The sequence below is a fragment of the Lissotriton vulgaris genome, chromosome 6, assembly GCF_964263255.1.
Source record: "Lissotriton vulgaris chromosome 6, aLisVul1.2, whole genome shotgun sequence".
Classification (NCBI taxonomy): Eukaryota; Metazoa; Chordata; class Amphibia; order Caudata; family Salamandridae; genus Lissotriton; species Lissotriton vulgaris.
In genome coordinates, this window is record NC_141694.1 from 572,107,289 (window position 1) to 572,122,242 (window position 14,954).

General features: G+C 42.3%; 1 protein-coding gene across 1 annotated transcript in view; it reads left to right on the forward strand.

The window, feature by feature from the left end:
• CYB5R4 (cytochrome b5 reductase 4) overlaps window positions 1-12,976 on the forward strand; it is a 1,096,982-nt gene extending 1,084,006 nt beyond the window's left edge. The window contains exon 16 of the mRNA XM_086926570.1: window positions 12,390-12,976. Within this exon, the coding sequence (XP_086782696.1) occupies window positions 12,390-12,444 (55 nt within the window). The 3' untranslated portion in view covers window positions 12,445-12,976. The remainder of the gene's footprint in view (window positions 1-12,389) is intronic.
• Window positions 12,977-14,954: the final 1,978 nt, after the last annotated feature.

A 14,954-nucleotide genomic window follows, 5' to 3' on the forward strand; every position in this document is an offset into this window, starting at 1 on the left:
ACAACAGTTTTGGGTTCAGAAAATTTTGAGTGTAGTTTCCCAACCTTCCTTGCAGACTTAACACGTACCAGTTGCCCAACACTGATTTTAACCTCCTTAGTGCCATGTTTACTGTCATAATAATTTTTGTTCCTGTCCTGTGACCTCAAAATAGATTGTTGAACCTTGTCAGCATCCCAATCTACTCTTTTACTCCTACCAATCCATCCTGGATTGATTTTTGAATGCGGAAATCTCCCTCTCATCTGACAAAAAGGACTTTCACCAACGGTGTCATGAACTGTAACTCTATAAGACCAGATTAATCTAAATAATTCATCATCCCAATTCTTATTACTCTTTTTTGCCAACTGTAAAACACCTTTAAGCATCCTGTTTGCCCTTTCAACTACAGAGTTACCTCTAGGATGGTAAAGTGCGGTAAACTTTTGCTCAATTCCAGTCCTAGTTACAAAACTTTTCATTAAGTCTGATTTAAATTGAGCACCATTGTCCGTCAGAATACATGCAGGAAAACCTTCTCTCAGAAAACACATTTCCAAAAATGTTATAACACTTTGAGTGTCTACCCTAGAAACAACTTCTACTTCGAGCCATCTTGAAAACAAATCAACTAAAACTAAAATATACCTGATTGCATTATCTTGCCAAACAACAGGTCCCATGATGTCCAATGCTACACTCTGCCAAGGTAAAGTGGGACATTCCAAAGATAACAAAGGTGGATTTAACGTTTTCTGTGCCTTGTCAGAAATCTCACATTGAATGCAATTGCGGACAAATCGCTCTATGCTCACATCAATTCCAGGCCACCAATATAACGTTTTATTACCTTTCTTCGTTCTAGTGATTCCTGGATGACCTTCATGTCCTAATTCAAGTATCCTGTCTCTCATACCCATAGGAGGTATGATCTTCTCAGATCTGCAAAGAAACTCCCCATCCTGACTTAATTCGTCCCTAACCTCCCAGAAAGGTCTTAACTTTTGATCCAGTTTGTCCAATTTACCCCATCCCTGAATAAGTTTATCAGAGACAGATTGCAAAACAACATCTTTTTGGTGTTCCTCCTGCCATGTGCTCTTCGAGAGCATAGGAGTGCTGTCAAACACAGCAGCAACACACCAATCATTCCAAGGGTCTGTGCTATCTCTTTAAGAGGCAAAGAATGCCTACTGAGAATATCCGCTATGACATTCTTGGCTCCAGGCACGTACTGCACCTCATACACAAAATCCTGGATTCTCATCGACATCCTTGCAATTCTGGCTGAAGCTCTAGAAAGACCTTCAGTAGTCAACAGTTTCGTCAATGGTTTGTGATCTGACCTTAAAAGAAACTTCTTCCCCCAAACGAACTTCCTAAAATACTCCATAGCCCACACACAAGCCAGTGTTTCTCTCTCTATGACGGAGTACTTCACTTCCGCAGGGGACAATGCACGAGAAGCAAAAGCGACTACCACTTCTTTGCCATCCCTATTCACCTGTGACAAAACACCCCCCAAACCTGTGCCACTAGCGTCAGTAGTTATGATGGATTCTGCTTTTGGATCAAATCCCTGTAATGCAGGGGCTCGTGCAACTGATTCCTTTATAACGTCAAATGACTTCTGACAGTCCTCAGACCAACAAAAAGGAACTTTATTTTTCATCAAGATACGCATGTTGTATGTTTTCTGCGAAAAATTGTTTACAAATTTAGCATAAAAGTCCGCTAAACCTAAAAAGGACCTCAATTCATCCTTTGATTTGGGAGACGGAGCCTTCAGAATAGCTTCAACCAATGAACTTTTTGGTTTGATACCTGAACCATCAATTTCATGCCCTAGATATGTGACATGTTTTTCTGAAAATTTACACTTGTTGCCCTCAGCAATTAAACCATTTGTCCTGAGGATAGATAGAACCTCCCTCAATAAAATGTCATGATGAGATTTACTTTTCCCTATGATGAGAATATCATATTGAAATACTACCACTTCAGGTACGTGATTGAATAGGTTTGTCATTAGCCTCTGAAATACTGCAGCGGCTGATGCCAATCCAAATGGCATTCGAATGACTCTGTAACACCCAAAAGGAGTGCAAAAAGATGTCAAATGTCTGCTTTGCTTATCTAACACAACCTGTTGGTAGGCGGAAGAAAGATCCAAAGTGGAAAACCACTTCGCATCTCGTGTCAATGAAAGCATTTCATCAATTCTAGGTAAGGGAAATTGGTCCACAATGATGTTATTATTGAGATGCCTCAAATCCACACACAAACGGGCTCGGCCATTGGACTTGCGGGCTACGACCAAAGGCGAAACCCATTCAGCAGCCTCAATAGGCTCAATGACATTATTAGCCAACGTTTTGTCTAATTCTTGTTTAACCTCATCCCTGATGATAAATGGAATGTTCCTAGCTTTATGAATCTTGGGAATTGCGCCTTCCTTCAAAAGAATCCTATGGGTGAAACCTTTCAATTTCCCCATGCGACTCCCAAACACCTCAGGAAATTCTTCTAGGACCCATTTCTTAGTGTCCACACTCTCACAGGAGACCAAGACTTGCTCTTTACTATTCGGGTTGAGGATGATATCTAACATCTTTTGATCCTTCCACCCAAGAACTGGTGGACCATCACTGGCAACATATAATTTCCCAGTGGCCTGCCTTTCTTTAAATCGAAAAATGAGTGTTCTGAAACCTAAAAAAACTGATATCATTTCCAGTGTAGCTCTCAGCAGATATATCATTAGGTTCCAACCATTCACCTATTTTGTCTACAAAATGGTTTCTCCACATTTTCTGAGGAATGATTGTAGATGGGGAACCTGAATCAGCAGCCACTTGAATTGTGATGCCACCCAAAGAAATGAGACACAAAGGTTTAGAAGACAAACCCCCTTTGATGTTCAGAACAATTTTTTTCTTTTGAATCATATTTACCTGAACATCGCTATTATCAGATTCAGAATCAGAAGTAACCTCCTCACACTGAACATATGTGACTTTCTTTTGTACTCCCTTCTTGCCTCTTCTGTTACACACTCTTGAAAAATGCCCTATTAGACCACACTCCAAACATTTTGCTTGTTTAGCAGGACATTTCTCAAAAGTAGCAGAATGGGAATAACTACCACATCTATAGCAAATAACATTACTGAATTTTTTTTGTTCACTACCATCAAATTTTCTCCGATCTTTATCACGAAAGTCATTTTTCCCTTTAACATATTTTTCACATTTTTAAAACCCAATTTTTTTTCAACTACTTTCCCCACAATTTCTTCTGGACCCTTGCTATCATGAGATAAAGTAGCCTTGGCACAACGGTCAGACAATTCTGCTTTCTTAACCAGAGTGATAATATCTTTGAGACATTTGTCCCCTTCAACCCATAACTTATCCTGTAAAGTTTTGTTTTTAGTGTTTAAATCATCGTGCAATTGGGCAAATTCGCACTTCCTGGCTAGTTTCTTTAAGGCTGAAACAAACTCTTCCACAGATTCGTTTTTGCCTTGTTTCCTGTGGAAGAAAGCGTGTCTGGTTACAGCAATGCAAACTGAAGGAAAAAAATGATCATCCAAATCTAATAAAGCAGTCTTAAAAACATCAACATCTCCTTCTGCTCTATGATGATTATGCATTTCCTCAAAAATACCCAAACCTTCAGGCCCTAGGGAATACAAAAGCATTCTTTTCTTTCTTTCAGGAGAGAATGCCCCATTAACATCCTCTAAATTTGCTATATAATTCAAGAAATAAGATTTCCAATCTAACTAAGCAACTATAGGTTTACCAGGAACAGATAAAAATTCTTTTGGAGAGTTAATTTGTAGATTAGAAGTTAAATGCATTTTAGAAGCATTTACAAGTGTGGTACTCAGTGATGCATCAGATTCTGTTGTCATCGTAGAAATCTTTAAATAATAAGTACAAAAGTAACAAAGGGTTAATGAAATATAACTGAATGTAACCACTTCGAGAAATAACTGCTTCGTGAATGTGTCCTCCAGCAATACTTTGGACTTCCAACTGTCTTATGCTTGCAGAAAAAGAAGAACTTTCAGAAAACTTCCAAAGAAATACCGCTATAATTGCGTCCAATTGCTGCCTGTTTCCAAAACTGTTCGGAGTTTCTCCAACGCGACTGGTTGTCAAGGAAACCCGAAACTAAGAAATCCAAAATGGCCGTCCTGACGTGATGACGCTATCACGTTGCGTGATGCGTGATGATGCTGACGTCCACACACAGGATTGCGAAGAGAAGTTCGATGGAGGGCTTCCTCGCGACTGCGTTCGATAGGACGCTGTCGGTATGGAGGGCTTCCTTGCGACTACGTTCGACAGGACGCTGTCGGTATGAATCCGTTAAGAGACAGCTTTTGAAGGTAAACAAAATGTTTATCACAGAAAGTCCCAAAACATCGCTATGCAAGTGGAAATTTTTCTTATGCGATTCTCATGCCTTTCCTCATGCTTTTTTTTTTAACGCTTTCACACCCTTGCCAAAATATTAAGGTTAGATGAAAGTTACTCTTGGTAAGCGGGCATAAGGGAAAACGTGAAGTAGAGTACTTACAAGCAGATGAGAAATTTTGCAGGCGATGAAAAGTTAAATTTAACACAAAGCAGTCATTGGATCCTTGTTAAAAATTCGGTTCTTCTTGTTTCAAAACCAAACTTCAGTCGCCAAAATTGTAGTATCAATGTGAAGTAAAGAAGAAGAATCCAAATATTGTGTTGAGTAGAATTTATTCTTGAGCAAGAAAAGATAGATGCAGCTGGAAACGGGTTCATCCAAAGAATGAATCCCAACAGTATTTTCATTGCACACATAGGCATGAACATTTCATAACAAAACATTCCACAATACATAGGAAGGATTCTATTTAAAGGAACATGCAATCACTACAAGGGGCTTCACAATGGACTTTTTCCAACCTGGGGGTACCGTGCCTTGGATGAGGGACAAGTTTATAAGTTGGACCAAAGGTGGAAGAATAGTTGGTATGACTGATTTGAGAATATGAGGGGGGGCTGGGTCGCAGGGAGAACCACGTTTGATGGATGAAAAAATAGGGAGAAGGGTTTCTTCCGTGGTGAGGGAGAAGGCGTTAAGACCTACGCCAGGTTGTAACTGAATGGGGGGCAGTAGATCGGGAGAAGTGTCTTCAGTGAGTTGGGGGGGGGAGATTTTAGAATGTTTTGAATTTTTACATCAACAAATTCTGCCAATTCATTGCAACGGTTTTTGAGGGGGTCGGCAGGCGGGGGGGGGGGGTCTGGTATTTTTAAAAGTTTGTTTACTATACGGTACGTTTCTTTGGCTGGATTCGAGGAAGTTCTTATTTTTTCCTCAAAGAAAGCTGCTTGAGCAGATTTGAGAGCTTTTTTATAGCTGAGGATTGTGCAGCTATAGTCTTTCTGTTTTTGAGGTGCAAAATCTTTCCTCCAGGCTCTTTTTTAGTAAGCGGAGCTCATGGTTAAACCATGGAGATTTCGTCTTGCCTATAGGGGTCTGAACCAGGGTCTTGGGGAGGATTGAATCAAGAGAGTGTTCGATCCATGCAGAGAACTTGGTATCTGCTGAGTGAGTAAGAGGATCGTGAGGTGGCACTGAGCATTCAAGGAGATGGTTCCATTTTTCTGGATCCAATTTCGACCAGCGGCATTCAAAAAGGGGGCAGGGTCGTTTAAGCCGGTGTGGGGCTGGCAGATGCAAGTGGAAGCAGATTAAGAAATGGTCTGTCCACGGTAAGGGTATGGGGTTTTGCAGTTTTAGATTGGGGATGTTAGGGAATAAGGGATCAAGCAGGTGGCCCTTTTTGTGGGTAGGGAGATTGCTAAGAAGGTGAAGTTGGTAGGCTGCGAGGTCAAGTTGAAGTTCTGACGCTCCTTTATCATTGGGGTTGTCGAAATGAAGGTTTAAATCACCCAGAATGATAAAGTCAGAAGAAGTGCTGGCTAGTGCAAGGACGGCTTCCAGGAGAGAACATGAGAAGCGACCTTGGGGGCCCGGTGGTCTGTATATCAGAAAGCCAGAGAGAGTTTTCCAAGGGGAAATTTTAATCGAGAACAAGGCGCTTTCACTGTCAGAGATTGGGCTGTCGGTAAATCGGCAGGAAAAGTGGTCTTGATAAATCAAGGCAATTCCACCTCCCTTCCCTGCTGGTCTATCAAGGCGCTGTATCGAATAACCCGGTAGCAAGGCTTGCACGATGTCTGGGTTACATTCAGCTGACAGCCATGTCTCTGTGAGAAACAAGACATCTAGACAGAAGTCTTGTAGCAGCATGTATATTTCTGGGGCGTGTTTTGGCAGCGAACAACAGTTGAGTAGGGCCATGTTGATTGGAGCCCTTGTGGAAGAATTGTGCTCGGGTCCCACAAATCGGAAGGGACAAGATGGGCAGTGTGGTAGGAACCCCTTCCTTGATCAGACAGAACCATTTATGGCCCAGTTCAGTTCTCTAGACCATTAACAGTGTTCTTGCCAAACTTTCTCTCATACATCAGCGGTGTTTCCACAACAAGTTTTCTCCTACCGAACACGATGCTCTATAATTGCCGCTTGAGCCATGTGTTACAATTTTGAACATACCCCTCCGGTGACTAGAAAAATCTACTTTGTGCCTCTTCTTCTACTCCTTGTATCAAAAACCCTTTCCGTGACTTAGCGGTGTATTGTACACTCCGTTATCCAGGGAGGAACACTTGGAGGCCATTGAGAAACAAAGGCCACCTGCAAAAAGGACTCAATGTGGCCCTGACAGTGATAGTACATAAACGGGACAAAACTCTTAGACGCAAAATCTTATCATCCACTGTTACTGGTCAATATAGAGTCAAGGGTTCTGAGTAAGACAGTTACTATGAGATTGTTGAGTAATGTGCAGGGCCAAAAGAATCAAGACCTTTCAGGCTTTTTGCCCTCTAGGAGTGCATTGCTCAGTCCACGAAGACTAGTGCATGCGATGTACTTTGTGAATTAGCTGTGGAGGAGTATGCGCTGGCATCCTTTCAGCTTGAAAAACTCTTAAATGCTATAGGTTGGCAGTTTTTCTTCAGTGCTGTCCTTTACACTTTCCTATCTTCTAGAATAAAAACAAGCAGCGTGTTATCTAAAAAGCAGGTATTGCAATGGACCACCCATTAGGGATGCCTGTTCTTCCTGCTAATGTTCAACTTGGCAATAGTCACTAGTGGTAAATTTGTGCAGTGTGATACGGAGCTGAGGAATCAGAATTGATGTTACAGTACTCCGATAATATTGTTATCTTCCAGAGGGAGCTGGTGTATACAACTCCTGGATCATTTACAGAAGGTCGCAGCATTGTTGAGAATGATGACACATTTTTAAAAAGTCTAAATTATTTTCCCTAGGTAGGGGTGGCACGCAGAGGACTGGAGGCATTATCAGATATCCTGTTATCATGGCAGCACGGAATTCGTATATATGTGGGCATACAGGGGGCCCATCATTGCAGTGATACCCTAGAATATAATATTATTAGGTTTATAGACAGGGTGCACAGATAGGAAAAATGTAGGGTTACTTTGACTCTTTCTTTGATGGGACAGACAATATTAATTGACATAAGAGTTCTACCTAGGTGTCTTTATGTTCTACATGAAATAATAGCTTTAGTCCATCAGTGAATAGTTTGCAAACTAGACCGCACTGAATCCTCAATATTGTGGGTCAGATCACGCCCTCGAATTAAACAGCAATCTTTAAAATGCCCTTGTAACCAGGCAAGCTTGCGCTCCCTGATCCAGAGTTGTATTACATGATGTAAGAAATTGTGTTTTTGGTTGACTGGGGTCTGAGCCCTGGTCTTTCACAAACCACATCCTTGTCAGGGTGAGGCACAAACCAACCCTAAATTAACCTGTGCTCAACCCTCAGGTAGCTTGGCACAGATCCGCCAGGCTTAATTCAGAGGCAATGTATAAAGGGGCAGATTTATGATGCCCTTGCGCCTCTTTGCGCCGCTATTGCGTCACTTTATTTGACGCAACGGCGGCGCAAACAATGCGCCCTATTTACAATGTGACGCATCTAGGAGATGCGTCACGCTGTAAAGCCCTGCGCCATAAGGAGGTGTTCCTGCGCAGGGGGGGGGGGGCGTTCCTGCGCAGGAACGCCTCCTGAAAGTGGCTGAGTGAAATCTATGAGATTTCACTCAGTCACTTTCAGGCCAATGCTGCGTCAAAACCCTGCACCTGCTTGAAGCAGGCATAGGTCTTGACGCAGCATTGTGAAGATGGGGCACCCCCCAGCCTTGCTGGAGCTGCGTCGGGCTTGCGACGCAACTCCAGCAATGCGCCACCTTTCCGGCACAGATGCGTCACGCATCTGTGCCGTTTTTGCACCATGGTGCGCCGCATTGTAAATGCGGCACACCATGGGTGGCGGAGCTGTGGCGCACTGTGGCGCACGTTAACTGGCGAATCCCTGGGGATGCGCCAGTTAACATAAATCTGCCCCAAAGTGTTTGTGCAACAATTGCAAACAGTAATACAGGTAAAACACTGCACAAAAATGGATCCCACACCAAGTTAGAAAAAGAGAACTTTCTTTACTAAATAAAACAAGACCATAATGACAAAAATCCAATTAGAACCAGAGATATTCAATTTGAAAGATGTTAATGAAAATAGCGGCAGAAAGCACAAAATGCCAACTGTGGATATCTGGTCGCGCTGGACCGGGACAAAGTCACAAGTTCAGGCCTACTGCGAGGGAGCGCAGGCTGGTTACAGGGACCCAGTTAGGCCCATTGAACACATTAAATAAAATCCTGTTTTGTGAAGCTTTGTGAGGATGTGCGTTGAAGCTGCGTTACGCTGCTGAAGCGATGCATTGGTTAAGAGCTGCGGCAGGGCTGCGGAGTGAGGTCCTGCAGTGTTGTCTTGGATCCTAGCGACAAGGGCTTGCAATGTGAAGCCTGGTGTCGAGTATGCATCGCGCAGTCGGGGCGGTGCATCAGTTCCGAGAAGCTGTGAGGCTGTGATGCGGAGTCAGACGTCGTTGTCGACATCGAGGCTGCTGTCTCCGAGTGATATATGTCCTGTGGCGAGGATACATTGTGCTGTCCTGAAGGCGTTGTGGGCTGCGGATATGATGCAGGTGCTTTGTGACCCTTCCAATTCATGGTGCAGCGGAGGAGCATCATTCTGCTCTGGGTTGCTCTGTGCAGCAGAGGAGATGTGTCAGTTCAGCTGGATCCACAGAGGCTGGCAGAGCACCTTTAGTCCACTTCTAAGTGTGCAGGACTGGGGTAGTACCACTTGGCAGGGTGGATTTACTGTTGGTCGACTTCAGATGCAAGGTAGTTGCAAGCCTGTTGTGTCCCTGAGGGTTCATATAAGGCGGCCAGCTAACTAGCCCTTGGAGTCACTCAGGGTTCTATGTTCAAGAGATGCATGTCCAGTCCTTCTCACCCTGGCAAGAGGACAGCAGGTCAATACAGCAGGGCAGCATTTCTTCAAAGCAGCAGTCCAGCAGAGTCGGAGTCCTTTCAGCAACACAGCAGTCCTTTTTCCTGGCAGAGTATCCACAGGTCCTGAAGCGTACTGAGGAGTTGGTATCTGAGGTCCAATATTTATACCCCATTCTGCCTTTGAAGTGGGGAGAAGCTTCTGGAGGCTTGCCTTTGAAGTGCACAGGTGCACTGGCTTCATGGACCAGGCTCCAGACCAACTACAGGGGGTATGTAGCCCTTTGTGTGGTGTCAGGACACAACCCATTCAAATGTAAGTGGGACTGGGTCCTGCTCCTCTCTCCCATTCTGCCAGTGATGCCCATCCAGTCACACCTTAGCTCCCCATTATGTATGGCTGTCTAGGAGGAATACGCCTAACTGTCAACTACACCTAGTCATGTGACCCAGAGACAGGCAGGAAAATACCAACTTTCTAAAGGTGACATTTTCAAAATTGTAACTTAAAATCCGACTTCGCCATAATTTAGGATTTCTCATTACAATTCCAGAGTCACCAAACATGAACAATGTGACTTGATAACTCCAATGCTATCCTGTGGGAGGGGTAGGCCTTGCAGTAGTGAACAATTAATGTAAGAGTTTTTCATAAGTACATGTTCAACTTTTTTAATACACTGCACACTGCCCTCTGGGCTGTCCAGGGACTAACCTGTGGGTGACTTGTAAGTATTAAAAAGGATAGTTTGGGGCTGACAAAAGATTTATTTTGTCAGGTTGAAATGGCAGTTTAAACTGCATACACACAGGTTGCAGTGGTAGGCTTGAGATGTTTAAAGTGCCACTTAAGTGAGTGACACAATAAGTGATGTAGGCCCAATAGTAGCATTTAATTTACAGGTCCTAGGTACAGGTAGTGCCACTTTACTAGGGACTTGCAAGTAAATTAAATAGCCAATTGGGTATAAGCCAATCTAACATGTTTTAAGTAGAACCCACAAGCACTGGTCAGCAGTAGTATAGTGTACCGAGTCCTAATGCCAGCGCAAACGAAGTTATTAAAAACAGGCATAAAGGCAAAAAGTTAGACGCAAAATACGCCAAGGATGCCAGGTCTAACACTTGTCCTCCTGACTACAGTATCTGGCTCAAGGGTGGGACATTAAACCTAAAGCTGAAAAAACTGTGTTAGCAGGCACCCAAGGCAAAATGCAGTTATGTAGTATTGGTTTCAGAAAGGAGAAATTGTGGAAGGAAATGTGCGGCCCTGGGAGCAGGGTATGTATTTTACATTATTTGGCATGTACATTTCCAGTCTTCCACAGAATTTTTTCGCTAGCCCAATCTTATGATTCACAATGTGTATTGTTATTTTAGGTTTATCTATTTTGAAAATAATAAAAAAAAACTACAAAATAAAATGCAATGGGTGGATACCTCCAAACGAAGGATACATTGTGCCAAGAATTATCTTCATTATTCCAATGGCAGCGTGCTCGGAGAGTACGCTATCGTGCCAAGGAGGTGCACAATGCTAGAAATCATCACTATTATGTTAGGGCCAGCGTAATGCCTGGCATGGACACCATTATAGAAAGGTTCTTAAGAATGCCAAGAGCTGTCACCATCGTGCTAATAAAAGCATCAAGACAGAATCACCACAGTTTTGCCAAAGGACTCCCACCATTATGTAAAGTGCGTCTATCTTCATGCCAGGGCTGCACTCCATTGTGCCAGAGATGGCCCCCATATTTTGGGTTGTGGCTACTAGATGCCATAGGTTGTCTGATGTGCTCGTTGTTACATGATCTATAGGAAGGGATATTGCCAGGCTGAGGCATGCCAAAGCCGCACACACACAAGCACAAAAGGACAGACATACAGGCACAAAAAAGCAATCGTACACACAGCGCCCCACAAGGCTTCTACAGTAATCATGGCATTTGTTCTGATCTTACCTGTCTCTTCCAAACCGCAGGACACCAACCCTTGCACCATACTGGCTCACATTGCTCTAGAGATTCTACTGCCTGCACTGCAGGGCCCTGCCGTGTCACGCGCCGAGTGGATTGGAAGGGCAAGTCATGCCTCACTTCATCCTTGGAATGGGAGGCGTTGATCTCCAGACGTTACTGAAGTTTTGCAATTGAACATTGACACTTGTAGTGCAGGGAGTGTTAAGCAGACAGGACAGTGCTGTCAAAGGGGTGCGCTGTGTTTCTCTCAAGTCTGACTTTTTGAAGTGCTTAGACACATGATCTATCTGATCTTGGAATAATGCAGTGATGCAGGTTGTCAAGTTATGGAATGCGATGGTTGGGTAGAACCATATCCAGACAGACCTGGAGTCCCAAATACATAAACAGTGCCAGAGGTGGCAAGATGGATAGGGAGATCGGAATGGGTAGCTACATCTGCAAAGAGAGAATAGAGTGGCTGAGGATTCTGAATAGACATACAGAGCAGAAGATAGACAGGTGCATAGACAGAGAAGGAGCGCAGGTGGATCTAAGGATCAATTTACTTGTGGACACACAAAGACAGTGTGACTGGAAATCCAAACCAAACCAATTGATGCATTGAGGTAGGTGCATAGCTCGAGAAATGGACAGGCTGATAGTGACGGCCAGGCGTGTTAGTAAATCATATTTTATATGTTAGAAAAGCATGACTTTGCCCATAGTTAGGCAGTGAGTAAAATAAGGGAAATTCTCATGCATGTTTCTTTGTAAGATGCTATTCTGTGGCATAATGCCATTTTCTCATCTAGAAAATTGCTTATACAACTACAGATACAGGATTTGTAATGGATTTGCAGGCCAACGTCTACCTACGTGTTTCCCTAATTGCAGCTATATCGAAAACTGCCCTATTTAAATTTCATTTGTGGCCCTTCTTCTTACAATGGTCATGTTAATGCTTATAAAAACAGTGTTTTTCTTTATTTCAGGTTTCTTGAAGAACTTGGGTTTTCTAACGAAGAAATTTATGGCTTCACGGAGTAGAAATCTACTTGATTACGGCACTGGAAGGCGAGGAATGTGTTAATGGACATCTCATCAAAGGAAGACAGAACATCTATGCATTACAGACTCCTATCGAGTGTTCTGTAGACACATTACCAAAAACTAGCTGTGCGCTGTGTCATATCATGGAAGATGATTGATTACTATTTAATGATGATGTCGGAACATGATGATGTCGGAATATTGCCTCGACAATACAGCATTGATGCTTCCAGTGAAAATGGACATATAATCAGGTGTACTATATCTTTTAATCAAATAATGCACATTGTGCTACAGAGGTACTGTATGGATAGGAAACTCATCTCTCACCCGCTATTGTCTAGCATTTGCTGGAGAAAAGCACCCATTGCCCCTAAAGGGAAAAGAACTGTACTGTATTGAATTCGTCTTACTAGAATATTTTTGTCAGTGACACAGACATACATTATAAACTCAGGTGTAAATCTTTGTAATTCAACATTTCATACAGTCCTCCTGTCAGAATTCAAATAAAGTATTGTTTACTGTTGATTATTATGTATTGTCATAGAAATGTAAAAATATCTTATTGAGTTACACAGAGAAAGATAAATTAGAAACGTCTCGATTGGATGGACACATTGAGAGTGGATGTTGGTGCTAGTGCATGGTAAATGTTTTCCTCAATTACAAAAATACTTGACGGTTGAAAAGCACACATAACGTATCTACCAAATAGTACAGTTGGATCTCGTGCCCAGTTGTGGTGGCCACTTGTAGTACTAGGCTGTGTCGGGGAGGTGTTGTTTTACACCATTTTGGTTCTCCCCGTTGACAGGGAGTGTCTTTTTTAAAGTTTAGAAAGCTTTATTGAATAAGATAAGCACAGTAAAACATCAGTACAAACGGAAAACAATGCAAAAGGATAATGGAAAATTTTTCAACTAAGCAAGTATACAATCTGATCCCAAAAAAGGGATATATAAGCTGTATGAAGGAAAAGGGTTTTTTAAAAGTCTTTTTTTGTGAGGGGAAAGAGGAAAAAAGAAAGCAGAAGAAGAGAAGGAGGAAGGGAGAGAGGAATGGCAATGTAAAAGGCAGAATCAAAATTAAATGATCCATAAACAATAAAAATGAAAAGCAAATCAATAAAAATTCTGGGATATTAAAAAGGAGAAGGAAAGTCAAGGGGCATGTCGAGAAAGACAATTGGTTAAAGGAGACCATAACAAATCCTTTTTGATTAGTAGAGGTACTGTGGTGGCAAAAGCAGGATCAAGTCGGTGATGATGACATAATAAGTTCCATCAAGCACTGTACGAAATGTTGGAAGTATCCTTCCAGTTGATTGTGATGATCTGAAAGGAAATGGCTATATAGAGATCTATACATTTACATACGTTACATTGAACATTCCATATAGGTGAAGAATGGCCCCAAAAAATATGTACAATTTCAAAAGTAAAATCTGTGTCTAAAATGTCATTAAGTTTTGACCAGATACGAGACCAAAGGGATTTAACCAACGGGCAATGAAAAAACATATGGAGGAGATCACTCTCAATATACGATCAGGACCAACATTTTTTGGATTCAAGTAATCTAAATTTATGGAGATCAGAGGGAGTGAAAAAAAGACTGTTATAAAAAAAATATAAAGTCTGTGTGGGGCTAGCTGAGTGGGAGACAATATGTAATTTAGACCAAATAGAGTCCCAGACTTGAAGGGAGAAATCCTGGGCAAGATCTTTTTCCCACAAAAGTTCTAATTTAGATTTAGACCTATCAACAGCTGGATGGGAAAGTAATTTGTGAATGACAGCTGCTTTAAAAGGAATAGAGAAGTCTGGCAAAGGGGAGAGGGTCGGAGTAGTGGTGGACAGTGAGCTGTTTTGGGAAAGGATGAAAGCTAAGGTGTTCTTTAACAGGGGGAATTGGCAACAGTGTACATTAGAGATATTAAATGAATCACGAATTTCTGAGAAATCCTTTGGGGAATTGTCTTTAGGTAAGTGGTTATTGGTGATGATACACTTGTCAATCCATTCCTTCCAGAATAATGCTCTGTTGTTAATCTTTAGGGATTTATTACACCAAAGCGGAGTTTGGGAGTGAAGTTCAGCTGGTTAAAGGAAAGAACAGGACAATGAGAGGGCAAGGGCTCTGGAGTGTTTAAATATGGGGTGAAAAAACGCTTCGGGGGCTGGGTTAGGCGAGTGGCTGTAAAGAATGAAAGGCTGAAATTTGCGCGAGTTCAAGGGAACTCCAGGCTTTTGAAGAGGGACAAAAAGAGTCTGTTAAAAAAGGCCAGATTTGTTTTAATGTGAAAGCAGAGTGATACCAATTGAGATTGGGAAAGTTAACTTCGCCTAGCTCTTTGGATTGTTGAAGACAGGAAAGAGAAAGCCTGGCTTTACGGTTGTTCCATGAACATTTTGTTAAAATACTGTATATAGTTTTGATGAAGAAAGCAGGAAGAGAGATGGGGAGCATGGATAGGTAAAAATTAACAATGGGGAGGAGCATCA